Source organism: Heterodontus francisci, chromosome 24 (genome assembly GCF_036365525.1).
Source record: "Heterodontus francisci isolate sHetFra1 chromosome 24, sHetFra1.hap1, whole genome shotgun sequence".
Lineage (NCBI taxonomy): Eukaryota > Metazoa > Chordata > Chondrichthyes > Heterodontiformes > Heterodontidae > Heterodontus > Heterodontus francisci.
In genome coordinates, this window is record NC_090394.1 from 26,126,723 (window position 1) to 26,144,429 (window position 17,707).

General features: G+C 43.0%; 1 protein-coding gene across 2 annotated transcripts in view; it reads right to left on the reverse strand.

Annotated features, from left to right (window-relative positions):
- The window catches only part of rnf216 (ring finger protein 216), a 281,665-nt gene that overhangs the window by 202,353 nt on the left and 61,605 nt on the right, over positions 1-17,707 (reverse strand). For both annotated transcript variants that reach the window (XR_010977366.1, XM_068055782.1), the window contains exons 6-10: positions 15,892-15,982; positions 12,763-12,927; positions 9,786-9,900; positions 8,732-8,871; positions 613-663 (exon numbers count right to left, since the gene is read on the reverse strand). Coding sequence is in view for 1 of the 2 variants with exons in the window: in XM_068055782.1 (XP_067911883.1) it covers positions 613-663; positions 8,732-8,871; positions 9,786-9,900; positions 12,763-12,927; positions 15,892-15,982 (562 nt within the window). In the remaining variant the exon portion in view is untranslated. The remainder of the gene's footprint in view (positions 1-612; positions 664-8,731; positions 8,872-9,785; positions 9,901-12,762; positions 12,928-15,891; positions 15,983-17,707) is intronic.

The following is a 17,707-nucleotide window of genomic DNA, read 5'->3' on the forward strand; positions in this document are numbered from 1 at the left end:
CAGGCAAAATTCTTAATTGACCAAACATATTATGGACATCATTCAGAAAGTTTTTGAAGAAAAAGGGAAAGCACAAATGTAAATATGCCATTTTAACTTGAAGGTCAAAGTCCATTAGGCGCAAGATTTTTGAACAATAAATGCTGGAAATTCACAGCAGCTCCATCAGGATCTAAAAAGAGAAAAGACAGCTTAACATTTTAGTCCAAACCCTTTTATCACAACTGGAAGGGAAAGACAGCCGAGTCTCTTTACAGAACTGATGTAGAAGAGAAGAAATAGGAAAAAGCTTAGGCAAAAATTCAACATGTTAGCATTTAATTACAGCATTTCAAGATGCAAGCCTATGCTTGGATGGCTCTTAGCATGCCTACTTTCAATGTGGAATCTGAAAGGCAAAACAACTCACATCCGTTAAAAATCTGATAGCTACTGAGGAGATACATCAGTGCTTTCAGATGCATGAATGGAACATTCAGATGGTTCTCAGCATGGCCACTTTTGAAAGAAAACAAGGTCACTTATAAAACATTTATGAAGTTTGGTGCTACTCTAAAGTTGGAAATTACAAACTAACATGCTGACTTGAAGTGTTGTACAACTTGTGTTTACCTTCTGATATTGTTCTTCATTCATTTGCATAGCAAACTGAAAATCTGCATACTGTAACAGAAAGAGAGTGTTATAAGTAAGGCTCCAAGAGTGAATTACGAACCACCTAACTTTTCAATTTTCTTTTCCGACTGTGCTGCCCCCGCCCCCACACGCATTCCCAGTTCACCCTGATCTCCATTAAAGGCACTGGCTCCTTTTTGAAATATGGCGCCGTAGGTGCCAGGTACCCTCCAATATCGCAGCAACTTATTTATGTGTAAAGGGCAGCATTCCAGAAGAAATCCTGTCTTCACATGGTCACTTGCAGCAGGGCTCGCTGGATGGCAATCAGGAATGGGAGTTCTCACTGATTTTTCCTTTCCTAAACTTGAGACACTGAGGCTAGTTGAAACACTCCTACTGCTGCCCTGGTCAAGAAAGTGAATTTCAGCAGGAATGGGGAATTCCGGACTCTACGACTCAGTTAATCATTGCATGAACTCACTCAGCCATCAGGAAGCTTCCAGATTACGTTTTTTCCCTTAATTTTCTCTTTAGTGTTCTCCTGTTTTGAAATGATTGACACATTGTAAATTCAAGCTCACTGCACGGTGCTTTTCAAGTATGTCAAATGAATTTTTATACTGTAATTTTTCTAAATAGTTACACCATGAGATTTCTTTACCCTCAGCCTTCATATCACAATGACAGTCAAACTGCAAGCCTCCCCCGCGAGTGGATCTCTAGCAGAGCAAGACTACACCTTCTTCTGGCAGGGCAGGGATCCTGAACAACCAAGACAGCATGGAGTGGGCTTCGCCATCAGAAACTCCTTGCTCAGCATGATAGAGCCTCCCTCAAATGGCTCGGAACGCATACTGTCCATCGAACTGCTCACCACCTCTGGTCCAGTACACCTACTCAGCATCTATGCTCCAACACTCTGCTTACCACATGAAGCTAAAGATCAGTTCTACGAGGAACTCCATATCATTAGCAGCATCCCCAACACCGAACACCTATTCCTGCTGGGGAACTTTAATGCCAGGGTTGGGGCCGACCATGACTCATGGCCCTCCTGCCTTGGGCGCTACGGCGTTGGAAGGATGAATGAGAACGGGCAGAGACTGCTTGAGTTGTGTACCTATCATAACCTCTGCATCACCAACTCGTTCTTTCACACTAAACCCTGTCACCAGGTTTCATTGAGCCACCCAAGATCACGTCGTTGGCACCAGCTAGACCTCATTGTCACAAGGTGAGCCGCCTTAAACAGTGTTCAAATCACACGCAGCTTCCACAGTGTGGACTGCGACACCGAACACTCCCTGGTGTGCAGCAAGGTTAGACTCAGACCAAAGAGGTTGCATCATTCCAAGCAGAAGGGCCACCCGCGCGTCAACACGAGCAGAATTTCTCACCCACAGCTGTTACAAAAATTTCTAAATTCACTTGTAACAGCCCTTCAAAACACTCCCACAGGGGATGCTGAGACCAAGTGGGCCCACATCAGAGACGCCATCTATGAGTCAGCTTTGACCACCTACGGCAAAAGTGCGAAGAGAAATGCAGACTTGTTACAATCTCAATGAAGAGCTGGAACCTGTCATAGCCGCTAAGCGCATTGCACTTTTGAACTACAAGAAAGCCCCCAGCGATTTAACATCCGCAGCACTTAAAGCAGCCAGAAGCACTGCACAAAGAACAGCCAGGCGCTGCGCAAACGCCTACTGGCAACACCTATGCAGTCATATTCAGCTGGCCTCAGACACCGGAAACATCAGAGAAATGTATGATGGCATTGAGAGAGCTCTTGGGCCGACCATCAAGAAGATCGCCCCCCTCAAATCTAAATCAGGGGACATAATCACTGACCAACGCAAACAAATGGACCGCTGGGTTGAGCACTAACTAGAACTGGACTCCAGGGAGAATGCTGTCACTGAGACTGCCCTCAATGCAGCCCAGCCTCTACCAGTCATGGATGAGCTGGACATACAGCCAACCAAATCGGAACTCAGTGATGCCATTGATTCTCTAGCCAGCGGAAAAGCCCCTGGGAAGGACAGCATTACCCCTGAAATAATCAAGAGTGCCAAGCCTGCTATACTCTCAGCACTATATGAACTGCTATGCCTGTGCTGGGACGAGGGAGCAGTACCCCAGGACATGCGCGATGCCAATATCATCACCCTCTATAAAAACAAAGGTGACCGCGGTGACTGCAACAACTACCGTGGAATCTCCCTGCTCAGCATAGTGGGGAAAGTCTTTGCTCGAGTCGCTCTAAACAGGCTCCAGAAGCTGGCCGAGCGCGTCTCCCCTGAGGCACAGTGTGGCTTTCGTGCAGAGAGATCGACCGTTGACATGCTGTTCTCCCTTCGTCAGATACAGGAGAAATGCCGTGAACAACAGATGCCCCTCTACATTGCTTTCATTGATCTCACCTAAGCCTTTGACCTTGTCAGCAGACGTGGTCTCTTCAGACGACTAGAAAAGATCGGATGCCCACCAAAGCTACTAAGTATCATCACCTCATTCCATGACAATATGAAAGGCACAATTTAACATGGCGGCTCCTCATCAGACCCCTTTCCTATCCTGAGTGGCGTGAAACAGGGCTGTGTTCTCGCACCCACACTTTTTGGGATTTTCTTCTCCCTGCTACTTTCACATGCGTTCAAGTCCTCTGAAGAAGGAATTTTCCTCCACACAAGATCAGGGGGCAGGTTGTTCAACCTTGCCCGTCTAAGAGCGAAGTCCAAAGTACAGAAAGTCCTCATCAGGGAACTCCTCTTTGCTGACGATGCTGCTTTAACATCTCACATTGAAGAGTGCCTGCAGAGTCTCATCGACAGGTTTGCGGCTGCCTGCAATGAATTTGGCCTAACCATGAGCCTCAAGAAAACGAACATCATGGGGCAGGACGTCAGAAATGCTCCATCCATCAATATTGGCAACCACGTTCTGGAAGTGGTTCAAGAGTTCACCTACCTAGGCTCAACTATCACCAGTAACCTGTCTCCAGATGCAGAAATCAACAAGCGCATGGGAAAGGCTTCCACTGCTATGTCCAGACTGGCCAAGAGAGTGTGGGAAAATGGCGCACTGACACGGAACACAAAAGTCCGAGTGTATCAGGCCTGTGTCCTCAGTACCTTGCTCTATGGCAGCGAGGCCTGGACAACGTATGTCAGCCAAGAGCGACGTCTCAATTCATTCCATCTTCGCTGCCTCCGGAGAATACTTGGCATCAGGTGGCAGGACCGTATCTCCAACACAGAAGTCCTCGAGGCGGCCAACATCCCCAGCTTGTACACACTACTGAGTCAGCGGCGCTTGAGATGGCTTGGCCATGTGAGCCGCATGGAAGATGGCAGGATCCCCAAAGACACATTGTACAGCGAGCTCGCCACTGGTATCAGACCCACCGGCCGTCCATGTCTCCGCTTTAAAGACGTCTGCAAACGCGACATGAAATCCTGTGACATTGATCACAAGTCGTGGGAGTCAGTTTCCAGCGTTCGCCAGAGCTGGCGGGCAGCCATAAAGACGGGGCTAAAGTCGAAGAGACTTAGTAGTTGGCAGGAAAAAAGACAGAGGTGCAAGGGGAGAGCCAACTGTGTAACAGCCCCGACAAACAAATTTCTCTGCAGCACCTGTGGAAGAGCCTGTCACTCTAGAATTGGCCTTTATAGCCACTCCAGGCACTGCTTCACAAACCACTGACCACCTCCAGGCGCTTATCCATTGTCTCTCGAGATAAGGAGGCCAAAGAACAGCCTTCATACCACAATGACAGTCGAACTGCAAGTTCTAGAAGGACTGTACATTTAAGTTTGATATGAGGTTCTGAAGAAACACCCTGAATTTAAAATGTTTGACCATAATTTTCTGCTTAAATACATGAAGTACTATTGCAAGTTACATCCTAAACTAATGGAGAAGATAAAAGAGCTACTACCCTGTATTGCCAGGGGAGATTTGTTGATGCAAATGTGGGAAATAAGTGAAGAAATTTATTTCTCCACCTACAATCGGCAACAAAATTTATGTATTTATTTATTTTCCAGGCACTACTCAAAAATACTCACTTCGCCACCTCTAGGAAGAACTCTTAAAAGCTCCTTCCCAAATCATCCTCCACTTGCACATCCAACCCTGTCAAACCACCTCAAGCAACACGTAACCTCCAACTCACCATCTGCAGTGCTACAAGTGATCTACTAAAATGTCCATTTGAAATGTAGGCTGAGGTTTATAATAGAAAGCAAAACATTACAAAGAGAATTAAATGGATGAGGGAGTGAAATAGGATATTGAATTGTGGGTGGGAGGTTGGGAAGATGTGGTGAATAAACCAAAGAGAGGAACAATAAAGATCAATTGAACTTGAAATGCAGAGCCAAGCCCATCTATTCTCACCTAATGTACCACCGAAATTAAGTGCACCACCCCAACTGACACCCGAGTTGGTATCAGTACTTATCAGGGATTTGACATCACACCATTGTGGTCTGTATGACAAAGCACCATGCTTCAGTAAGAGAAATGGAAAATGAAAAATGCATAAAAATGCAACTGTATGCAGGTTTATGAAAGATAACGCAGTTTAAGTCAGAAATATGGGTTCTGAGCAAAACTGTTCTGGTGAAAAGAACTTACACCACATGGAAGCTTCTCCTTAAAAGTAAACAGGTAGAATCGTTACAGCACAGAAGGCTGCCTTTCGGCCCATCAAGTCCATGCCAGCTCAGCTAGTCCCACTACCCCACCCCCCCCTCTTTCGCCCTGCATTTTTTTCTGTTTTCAGGTGCTTATCCAATTCCCCTTTGACAAAAAAAATCAAGGCTGACACTCCAGTGCAGTACTGAGGGAGCGCTGCACTGTCAGAGGTCCTGTCTTTCGGATGAGAAGTTAGCCAGAGGCCTCATCTGCTTGGTCCGGTAGGTGTAAAAGATCCCATGACACTATTTCTTAGAACAAAGGAGTTATCACGAGTGTCCTAGCCAATATTTATCCCTCAATCGGCATCACAAAAAACACATTATCTGGTCATTGTTGTTTGTGGGAGTTTGCTGTGCACATACTGGCTGCTGCACTTCCTGCATTACAACAGTAACTACACTTCAAAAGTACTTTATTGGCTGTAAAGCGCTTCGAGATGCCCAGTGGTCGTGAAAGGCATTATATAAATGCAAGTCTTTCTTTTTTCTTTTTGAAAGCCCTGATTGAATCTGCCTCCACCGCCCTCTCAGGCATGCATTCCAGATCCTAATTACTCGCTGCGTGAAAAAGTTTTTTATGTTGCTGTTCCTTCTTTTGCCAATCACCTTAAATTGCTGTCCTCTGGTTCTCAACCCTTTCACCTATGGGAACAATTTAACATATCCACTCTGTCTAGATCCCTCATGATTTTGAACACCTCTAACAATTCTCCTCTTAACCTTCTCCAAGGAGAACCCCAGCTTCTCCAATATATTCATGTAACCAAAGTCCCTCAGCCCTGGAACCATGTTAGTAAATATTTTCTGCACCCACTCTAAAGTCTTCACATCCTTCTTAAAGTGCAGCATCCAGAATTGACAATATTCCAGTTGAGACCGAGCCAATGCTTGATAAAGGTTCATAATCACTTCCTTGTTTTAGTACTCTATGCCTCTATTTATACAAAACAGGATTCCGTATGTCTTTTTAACCACTTTCTCAACTTGCCCTTCCCCTTCAAGGATTTATGTACTTATGCACCCAGGTCCCTCTGCTCCCGCACCCCCTTTAGAATTGTACCATTTTATATTGCCTCTCCTCATTCTTCCAACCAAAATCATTTCACATTTCTCTGCACTGAACTTCATCAGCCACATGTCAACCCATTCCACCAACCTGCATGCCCTATTGAAATCTATCACTATCCTCCTCAAAGTTCATGATACTTCCAAGTTTTGTATCATCTGCAAATTTTGAAATTGTGCCCTGTACACCCAAGTCAAAAAACATCAAGAAAAGCAGTGGTTCTAGTTACCACCCCAGAGAAACCCACTGTGTACCTACCTTCTACAGTCCGAAAAACAATTGTTCACAACTACTGTTTCCTGTCACTTGGCTAACTTCGTATCCATGTTGCCACTATCCCTTTTACTCCATGGGCTTCAACTTTGTTACATAGCACTTTATCAAATGCCTTTTGGAATTCCATATAAACCACATTACCCTTATCAACCCTCTCTGTTATCTCATCAAAAAACTCAAGCAAGATGGTTAAACACGATTTACCTTGAACAAATCCATGCTGGCTTTCCTTTATTAATCTACAATTGTGCAAGTGATGGTTAATTTAGTCTCAAATTATAATTTCTAACTGGCCTGTAGGGGTTGGGTTTATCCTTGCATCCTTTTTTACTTCATTTACTACCCTCAGCATCCTCAAATGCACCTCATCTGGCCCTGGTGACTCATCAACATTAAGTACAGCCAGCCGAATACCTCCATCAATTTTTAGTCCTTCCAGTATCTCAATTACTTCCTCTTTCACTGTGACTTGGGCAGCACCTTCTTCCTTGGTGAAGACAGATGCAAAGTACGCATTTAGCAACTTAGCCATGACCTCTCCCTCCATGCTTAGATCCCCTTTTTGGTACCTAATCGACCCATCCTTCCTTTTACAACCCTTTTACTATTTATATGCCCATAGAATACTTTTGGACTCCCTTTTATGTTAGCTGCCAGTCTCTTCTCATACTCTCTCTTTGCTTCTCTTTTTTTTCACTTCCCCTCTGAACTTTCTAAAGTCATCCTGATTCTCACTTGTATTATCAACCTGACATCGGTCATATGCACCATTTTTCTGCTTCATTTTACTCTCTACCTCTTTGGTCATCTAGGGTGCTCTGGCTTTGTTTGCACTACTTTCCTCCCTCACAGGAATGCATCTTGACTGTCCCCAAACTGTCATCTTTGAAGGCAGTTCATTGTTTGGTTACAATTTTGTCTTCCAATCTTTCATACCAATTAACCCAGGATAGGTCCACTCTCAACCCACTGAAACTGGCCCTCCTCCAATTAAGTGTTTTCCTCCAGATTGCACTTTAGCCTTTTCCATATTTAATCTAAATCTTATGGTATTATCACTGTTCCCTAAACGTTACCCGACTGACACTTGATCCACTTGACCCACCTCATTCCCTAACACCAGATCAAGCAATGTCTCCTTCCTAGTTCGACTGGAAGCATACTGATCTAGAAAATTCTCCTGAACACACTTCAGAAACACTTCTCCCTCTCTGCCTTTTGCATGATCCTCCCAGTCTATATTAGGATAATGAAAGTCCCCATTATCACTACTCTACAGTTCTTGCACCACTTTGTAATTTCCCTGCAAATTTGCTCCTCTACATCTTTCCCACAAGTCGGTGGCCTATAGAATACACTCAGCAATGTAATGGTGCCACTACTGTTCCTTAACTCTAACCAAAATGAGATTCTGTCCTTGACCCCTCTAGGCCATCCTCTCTCTCCAGCATTAATATTCTCCTTAATCAATACTGCCACCTCTCATATTTTATTTCCTTCCCTATCTTTTCTGAACACCTTGTACCCACGTGAAGGCTCTGCTCCAACTGAGAAAATCAGAATGTTTCTCTGTTGCCACCAATAATACAATGCAGACCAATGCCTTGTGTCGGGATACAAGATACTGAAGAAAGCAGAATCCTGTCCACAAAATATTTATACATTTCACAGTGGCGCGGTGGTTAGCACCGAAGCCTCACAGCTCCAGGGATCCGGGTTCGATTCTGGGTACTGCCTGTGCGGAGTTTGCAAGTTCTCCCTGTGTCTGCGTGGGTTTTCGCCAGGTGCTCCGGTTTCCTCCCACATCCAAAGACTTGCAGGTGATAGGTAAATTGGCCGTTGTAAATTGCCCCTACTGTAGGGAGGCGATAGGGAATATGGGATTACTGTAGGGTTAGTATAAATGGGTGGTTGTTGGTCGGCACAGACTTGGTGGGCCGAAGGGCATGTTTCAGTACTGTATCTCTAAATAAATAAAAATAAATAAATAAAAAGAATAGCAATCTCAGAACTTCCAGTACTGTACAGTCCCCCAAGTTTGTCTTCTCCTTCTAAAGATGTCATTTACCTCTTCCATCTCTTTCATCTTCTGATGGAAGAACTCCAGTTCTTGACGCACTAATGGATGAAGGCCATCCTGGTCATACGATCGCCAATGTCGTCTTTTGTTTTCTAGAAATCGCATCTGTCTCTCTATTTTAAAGGCACCTAAGAATAATACAATATACAGCTAGAATGAGAAGCCACCAACTTCAAATCCTTCTAGCAGTGGAAAAATGAAATGAATATATGTATTTTTGGAATATCCCATGTATAAACCTATTTTGGTTTCCAAAATTCTTCTATTTCTTGCAGACGACCAACACTTCACATTTAAATAGTTTCAAGTGAATGAAGCACACAAAATCAATGCTCAAGACCGTAGTAAAACATTTAAAACTTTAGGGGAGGTACAAGTTCATGCCATAATCAGAGATATTACAGTAACACTATCCGGTTTCTATTATAATGGTGTTCTTGGAAGACTTTAATCTGTTCCCAATGAGTGGGATTAAAACTGAGTCTACAGCTGCGTAAGGGTTGCCAAGCACAATAAAAGGACACATTCCCATACGTCAGCAGACAGTTTTTCCCAGACTGTTAAACAAAAGTGTTACCTTTATTTTTCAACACGTGTCATTATGACAACCCCCACAAGGAACAGCAAAGATGTAAATAATCTGTGGTTACTCATGCTGTTCTTCAATGTGACTGCCAGTGTTCCATTCTGAACAATCTCATGAACAGGCTATATATGTTACAACTTTTGTAAATATGTAGAGTACTGGAAGACATTAATTCTTTATTAATTATAAACATGCAATACATTCACAAGTGTTCTGTGTAATACATGGGGTATATTAACAGCCACCCTTATAGCATGCTTATAGCAATTAAATGAGATTTTCTTTTTACTGAAATGAAATACAAATAGAATTGGAGCCTACTCCATTCACTTAAATATAACGAGCACTTAAAAATTAAGGCTAAATTAGATTTTACTATTTCAAGGTACATTAATCCAAACTGTCAGGACTTATACAGCATGGGTGCTCCACACAATAGCAGCTTTCATTCCTTACCTTGTTCAAATTTGAAACTGATTGAATTAGATGAACTCATTTCTTTTCGTCTGCTCTTTTTCTGACTGGATTGTGGTGAGTTTTCCTGCCACTGCTTAATAGCATCTGATAAGGCCTACAAAACAATCAATCAGCAGGAAAAATGTTAAAACAGCCACTGTACACAGTTCATAGAACAAAATCAGTTGGTCTTCACATTTGTCCTTCAAAAACGAGTGTTAAAAAATAAATTACAAAGGAAAAGCATGTGCCATGAAGTTCCTCATGCTACAGTTAACTATTTAAGTGCAATTTCCTTTTATAAATGGAAGGAAATCATAAGAGACCTGCCTTTAATCCTATGACTGTTGGTGCATGTACATCAGGGGTGTCCTACCTTTTCACATGGGGGGGGGGGGCCACATTACAATTTTTGTCTTATACAGGAAGCCGGTGAGACAATTTCAGAAAGATAAAGGCATTAAAAATTTACCTTACTAACAAAATAACAAATGTGCATTTTTGTGAACCTTTAAATGAGACAACTAATTTATTGACTTACTTTCTTGACAGTGTTGGACAATCATTTAGTGAAATACCGAACATTCTTTTTTGCTCGCACAAGTAGTCAGGTTCTGCCCCCACACTTCTTGTAGCGATGCGGAATATTCCGGATAGACATCCGTCTGTCAGGAGTTATTTTGATCACTCTCTCTCCCTCCTCCCTCTGTATTTCCCTTCTCTGTGTTGTTCACCCCACCCCGCAACCCCCCCACCCCCAAATCCAGTCATTCCCCTTCCAATTTTCTTTTAAAAAGCCCGCTGGAAAACCCAGAATCTGTCCAAAATTCAGAAACCACTGTTCCCACTCAGCACCTGTCAGCGGTGAATATGGAAAGGAGTGTCAATGAGAATTAGATAAAGTTCTAAGCTTAAAAATTCCAATTCAGCTAGGAAATGGTCAGTGCAATTTTTTTTTTAAGCCAGTCTAGTAGGAAAGAAGAAGCCAATGGGAAATTTCTCATCACTGAAATTACCAGTCACGGACCCCTGGCGAGGATGAAGAATGACCGGGTACAGTTTGCATCCACAGGCCAGATGGAAATCTTTGCTAGACCAGATCCGCCAAATGCTGGACAACCCTGGTTTTCCTAAATACGTTGGAAATTTTAAAACTGAGCTTACTTAATGTACTAGCTAAATCACAAATCAAGGCATTGATCTAAAACCAATGACAGGTTGCCAGCCAGAAAAAAAAACTTTGTTTCAGAGCAACAAGAGTTAAAGAAAAAATTTTCTTTAAAAAAAAATCACAAAACCAAGTTTAAATTCACGGAGATTAATGCACTGAGAGACTGGAAGGCAGCATGACAATTTTGTTCTAGTGATATCCTCTTGATCTCCAAGTGTTACTTTTGTAAATCAACTAACAGAAGGATGTCAGGTTAAGAACATATTGTCAATATATTAATCAACTTCCCATCTTCATGGAGCTTACTGTGCAAACGTTCCAACATTTTGAGGAGTTAGCAAAATCGAGTCAACATTACTGACACCCACTCTTACTTTCACTCACAGTTCAATCTTAACTTCAGCCATTAGGTGTTGCTATTGAGAGATTGCTGTTGAGAGATTGAAGCACACAAGCCATCTTTAGCAACAAGACTGGACAGCTGCAACAGTTTGATGTTACAAGACAAAATTTTCTTTCTCTTGCTCAATAATTTTGTTGCTTGCTCTTCTCTCCAGTTAGTGTTCACAATTTGCATTTCTATCCTGCCTTTAGTGTAACAAAATGTCTTAAGGAACTTAACAGGAACAAACAAATAATATCTGACTGAGCTATGTGAGGAAATAATATTACATGTGACCAAAAGCTTGAACGCAGAGGCAGCTTTTAAGAAGTATCTTGAGAAGAGAGGTCGAGGCATTGAGGAAGGGAATTCTGAGCTTAAGGCCGAGGGCACTGATGGCACAGCTGCCCATGGAGGAGTGTGGAAAATCGGGGATGTGCAAGAAGTCAGAATTGGAGGAGCGCAGCAATCTCAGAAGGGTGTAGGGTGGGCTGGAGGAGGTTAGTAGGTTTACAGTTCCATAGCTATTAGACATCCTCAGATACTTGACCTGATCCTGTCCTCATTTGACATCCTTGCAGATGCCCTTTCAGCACAGATTGCTGGATCATAATCAAAAGCAGGAAACATGCTAGATATTTCCTCCACCCTAGCACATGACACTAAGACCAATTGTTGCACTGCTTCTACTGCCCCAGCTGACATCAGCAAACTCAGCGTAGAGGGATCTAGAGATATTTTCTGGAACCTGCCAGGTCTGCATGGCTCACCTACAAACTGGTGAAACACACAGCCAGGACAGAATTTAAGTTTTTAAGCTCGTCAGTCATACTTCCCCAGTAGCATGTATCAAAATTAATTCTTCTTAGTCTTCAGTCTGTCATTATTTCATATGTTCTGGATGATACCAGGACAACACCCAAGCACGTGACCAACATAAAATGGGAACAGTAATTAACTCTATTTTCACACAGCACAGACTATGTGCTTTGAGTTGTACTCGATGTGATCATTTTCTTTTAATTTAATAAAATGTAAGGAACAAAGCCAGATTCTTACTGTTTATCTGACTAATGCATTAAATAAACTAATTTGGCAGATACCATCAATAAGTTACTATCCTGAACCTCCAATCTATGGTACCTCAAACCATCATTTCTGATTGTAGCTTTTAATGCATAGAACAAAGTTTCCACGTCCCCATACAACCAAGCTTCTTCTGCTTTACACATTGATCACTGAGCAGGTAAATTGCCAAACACGACAATGTAATCAGCTAGCACATCTGCAATACTGCCATCTAAATGTAGTTACTGGAGCATATTCTTTATTTGTTCACTACAATTATAAGTAACCAATAAATGAACAAACCAAAATAAAAAGGAGAAAATAAAAACAAGGAAAAAGCACCTGGCAATACAAACCTTGCGGGTGATTGCATAGTGTCCCTTGAGCTCGTGTAAAGCCCATTTGATGTCTTGACTGTTTAACATTTTGAAATCTGCCATGAGGAGGTCAGAAGCCTGAATAAAGCACTGCTGGTTGACAGGAGCGAGCTTCGAAAAGTCAAAAAAATCCATCTTGGGTTTCTGTTTAATAGAAAACATACACAAATGCCTGAGGTTGTGGAAATTGTTCAGATAACTGTCTTGTACTTGGAGGAAAATTGGCACAAACATGTTAATCTTTCAGGTGTTAAGGAACGCAAACTCCAGCAGCTGATGGGGACTCATGCCCCTCCAGATCCTTCTTCCCCTTCACTTCCCTCTGACCCCACCCCTTCTGATCTGACCCCTTGCCATGTATTCACTATACCCTCTGAAGATCCCCTCGCTGACGCTGAACATTTTGTACGCAAAGGACTCAGTTTTATCCCCTTACGCCCCCACCTCAATGAATTTCACGCTTGGCATGACGTTGAGCTCTTCTTCCGTTGCCTTCACCTCTGGGCTCACTTCTTTCCGCCCGACCAGCAGACCCCTTCACCGCCTCCAGCATTCTCCCTCAACCTGGACCCCTCCCTCTGGCCTCTTACACGATCTTGATCTTTTCACTGAAAACTGTGGACAAGACATCGGCCGTCTCAATTTCTCTGCCCCCTCACTCACTCTAACCTGTTTCCCTCTGAACTCGCTGCACTCTATTCTCTCAGGTCTAACCCCAACATTGTCTCATACACTTCTTCCTACCTCCCCCTGGACCATGACCCCACCACTGAACATCAAGTTGCTGTCCACAGCACTGTCGCTGACCTAATCTCCTCTGGAGATCTTCCCTTTACAGCTTCTAACCTCATAGTCCCGTAACCCTGGACAGCCCGCTCCTACCTCCTCCCTAAAATCCACAAACAGGACGGTGTTGGCAGACCCATTATTTCAGCCTGTTTCTGCCACATTGAACTTATTTCTTCCCATCTTATCTCCCTTGGTCCAGTCTCTTCCCACCTATATCCGTGACCCTTCTGACGCCCTACGTCATTTTGACAATTTCCAGTTTCCTGGTCCCAACCACCTCCTCTTGATTATGGACGTCCAATCTCTCTACACCTCCATCCCCCACCAGGACTGTTTGAGGGCTCCCTGCTTCTTCCTTGAACAGAGGCTCAACCAGTCCCCATCCACCACCACCCTCCTCAACCTGGCTGAACTTGTTCTCACATTGAACAACTTCTCCTTCAACTCCACTCACTTCCTTTAAGTAAAAGGTGTTGCTATGGGTACCCGCATGGGTCCTAGTTATGCCTGTCTTTTTGTGGGATATGTCGAACATTCTTTGTTCCAGTCCTACTCAGGCCCCCTCCTCCAAATCTTTCTCCAGTATATCGATGACTGTCTCGGTGCTATTTCCTGCTCCCACCCTGAACTGGAAAACTTTATCAACTTTGCTTCCAATTTCCACCCTTCTCACCTTTACATGGTCCATCTCCGACACTACCCTTCCTCGACTTCTCTGTCTCCATCCCTAAAGATAGGCTATTAATATTCATTATAAGCCCACTGACTCCCACAGCTACCTCGACTACACTTCTTCACACCCTGCCTCCTGTAAGGACTCCATTCCATCCTCCCAGTTTCTCCATCTCCAACGCATCCGCTCGGATGATGCAACCTTCCACGACAGCGCTTCTGATATGGCTTCCTTTTACCCCAACTGAGGATTCCCCCCGCCCCACTGTGGTTAACAGGGCTCTTAATCGTGTCCGGCCCATTTCCCGCACCTCTACCCTCACCCTCCCTCCCAGAACCGCAACAGGGTTCCCCTTGTCCTCACTTTCCACCCCACCAGCCTCCACATCCAAAGGATCATCCTTCGCCATTTCCGCCACCTCTATCGTGATGCCACTACCAAACGCATCATCCCCTCCCATCAGCATTCCGAAGGGATCGTTCCCTCCATGACACCCTCGTCCACTCCTCCAATATCCCCAACACCTCGTCCCCTTCCCACGCAATCGCAGGAAGTGTAATACCTGCCCTTTTACCTCCTCTCTCCTCACAATCCAAGGTGCCAAACACTCCTTTCAGGTGAAGCAGCAATTTACTTATACTTCTTTCAATTTAGTATACGATATTTGCTGTTCACAATGTGGTATCCTCTACTCTGGGCAGAACAAACGCAGATTGGATGACCACTTTGCGGAACACCTCCGCTCAGTCCAAAAGCATAACCCCCGAGCTTCCGGTTGCTCACCATTTCAACACACCCCACTGCTCTCATGCCCACATATCTGTCCTGGGATTGCTGCAGTGTTCCAGTGAACATCAACAAATGAGATGCTCAAGGAACAGCTGCTCTACAGCCTGCCAGACTGAACACTGAGTTCAATAATTTCAGAGCATGACAGGCCCCCCCTTGTTATTTTTAGTTATTTTTACTTATTTATTTTATTTTAGTTCGTTTCATTATTAATTTTTTTTTAAACTACTGTTTTTTTCATGTTTGTGCTTTGGGCCAGGGCTGTTCATTTTTCTATCATTAACACCCTCTCTGCACTCATGCTTTCTCTTTCAACACACCATTAACACACCGATTGCCTTTGCTCCATGACTTTCTGGTCAGTTATTGTCTATGACCCTGTCCTATCAACACCTTCCCTTTTGTTATCTCTTGACCCACCCCCGCTTTATTTGCTTAAAACCGATTACATTTCTAACCGTTCTGATGAAAGGTCACTGACCTGAAATGTTAACTCTGCTTCTCTCTTCACAGATGCTGCCAGACCTGCTGAGTATTTCCAGCATTTCTTGTTTTTATTTCAGATTTCCAGCATCTGCAGTATTTTGCTTTTATGTTAACGTTTTTAACTTTGTACTCACTTGCTTCCTATCAACCTGAAATTCTATTAATAGTAAAACAATAAAGAACAATGACCAAAGTAATCAATGCGTGACATGCAATTCTAAACCGCAAAAGCTTTTGTTAACCTGATAGATTCTCTCCCCCTATTTCGCATAATTATAATTTGCTGCACAACACAATAGCCAAACCCAGCTTCTCTAACACCTGGAGTAAAAGGCTGTTCCATACAGATTGGCAAGAATAAGCCAAGTTACCTCTTCATTACTTTCAAGCAAACTGCTGCTGTGTGTGAAAATTAAACTTTTCTTCGGATAATCAGGATTTTCCAGGAGGTGGTTGCACAATCTGAAAACAAGGGTTGGTACAAAATTTTATTCATATAAAGTCACAAGCGGTTTCCTATCTATATCAAACAGAAGGGCAGAACCCTCCATTCAATGTTATTCATTCAAGGCTCTTTGCTTAGGCAATGTATAAGCAGAAGCGAGGGGAGGGGAAGCAATCGCATTCGATTGAAACTAACATACAAATAACCACACTGAGGATTTGGTACTTTTCAAAATTCCTTTCCTTTTTAAAAAAAATTGTTCTCTTTAGAGCTCCTATACACCACCAACCAAAGCTTTGATCAGTAACTTGAGACTTACCATCTCATATCCTTCAGCCACTCTTTTTAGAAGCACCCAATTTCTATTTGATGTCTTACCTTCCCTTCTGATTGGATGGTTATGATCAATGTGACATTTTAGCGAACCACAAGTTTAAAACCAGAAGCTGCTACTAAAAGAACACTTCATTAAGTGAAACCCTGGGAAAATGTACTTCACCCCCTTAAAATCACTTAAATTCACAGGGAGATAGCGGCGTAGTGGCAATGTCACCAATCCCACCATGGCAGCTGGTAGAATTTAAGTTCAATTAATAAATTCAATTAATTAATAAAAATCTGAAATTGAAAGCTTTCCAGGAAACTATCGACTGTCATAAAAAAAACATCTGGTTCACTAATGTCCTTTAAAGAAGGAAATCTGCCATCCTTACCTGGTCTGACTCCATGTGACTCCAGACCCACAACAATGTGGTTGACTCTTAAAAACTGCCCTCTGAAATGGCCCAGCAAGCCACTCACAGTTATCAAGGGCAATTAGGGATGGGCAACAAATGTTGGCTTGGCCAGTGATGCCCACATCCCATGAAAGAATTAAAAAACAATTGAAAAGCGGATGAGTGTGTTACAAGGCTCATTTAATATTCAGGATTATGGATAGGCACAGAATGTTCTTCGCAGTCACAAAATCAAGTTTTAGACAAGCAAATTATTTTTCGGCTACTTCTTTATGGTAGCAGATTTCAGTTTCACATTTGAGATTCTTTATAATACACACTGCTAATCTTAGCCATGACTGTGGACAGGTGAGGTGAGATACCAAGCTGGGTGTCAACTCACAGGTGATAGAGAAAAGGAGATGAAAAGTCATCCTCTGATGCTCTCGTGCACCTTTTAGTAAATAGTGTTGGTCAAAGCTTGGGTTCAAAAGTGAACAATTTTGTAAAAAGCCAAAGAAAAGGATATTTTTGAAAAGCAAACATTGAATACTGTGCTCAATTCTGGGCACCATACTTTGAGGATGTCAAGACCTTAGAGGTTGCAGAAGATATTTATTAGAATGGAACCAGAGATAAAAGGCTTCAGGTATGTCAAGAGACTGAAGAAGCTGGGGTTGCTTTCCTTCGAGCAGAAAAGGTTAAGAGCAGATTTGATGGAGATGTTCAAAATCATGAAGAGTTCTGATAGAGTAAATAAAGACAAACAGGTTCCAGTGGCAGAAGGGTCAGTAATCAGAGGACACAGATTCAAATTGACAGGCAAAAGAACTAGAGGCGACATGAGGATTTCTTTTTTTCTTTTTAAGCAGTCAGTTGTCATCATCTGGAATGCATTTCCTGAAAGTACTGAATCTGCTTCCATCACCTTAACTTTCAAAAGGGAATTAAATACTTAAAGGTAAAAGATTTACTGGGCTATAGAGGCAGCGTCAGGAAGTGGGACTAATTGGCTAGCTCTTACAA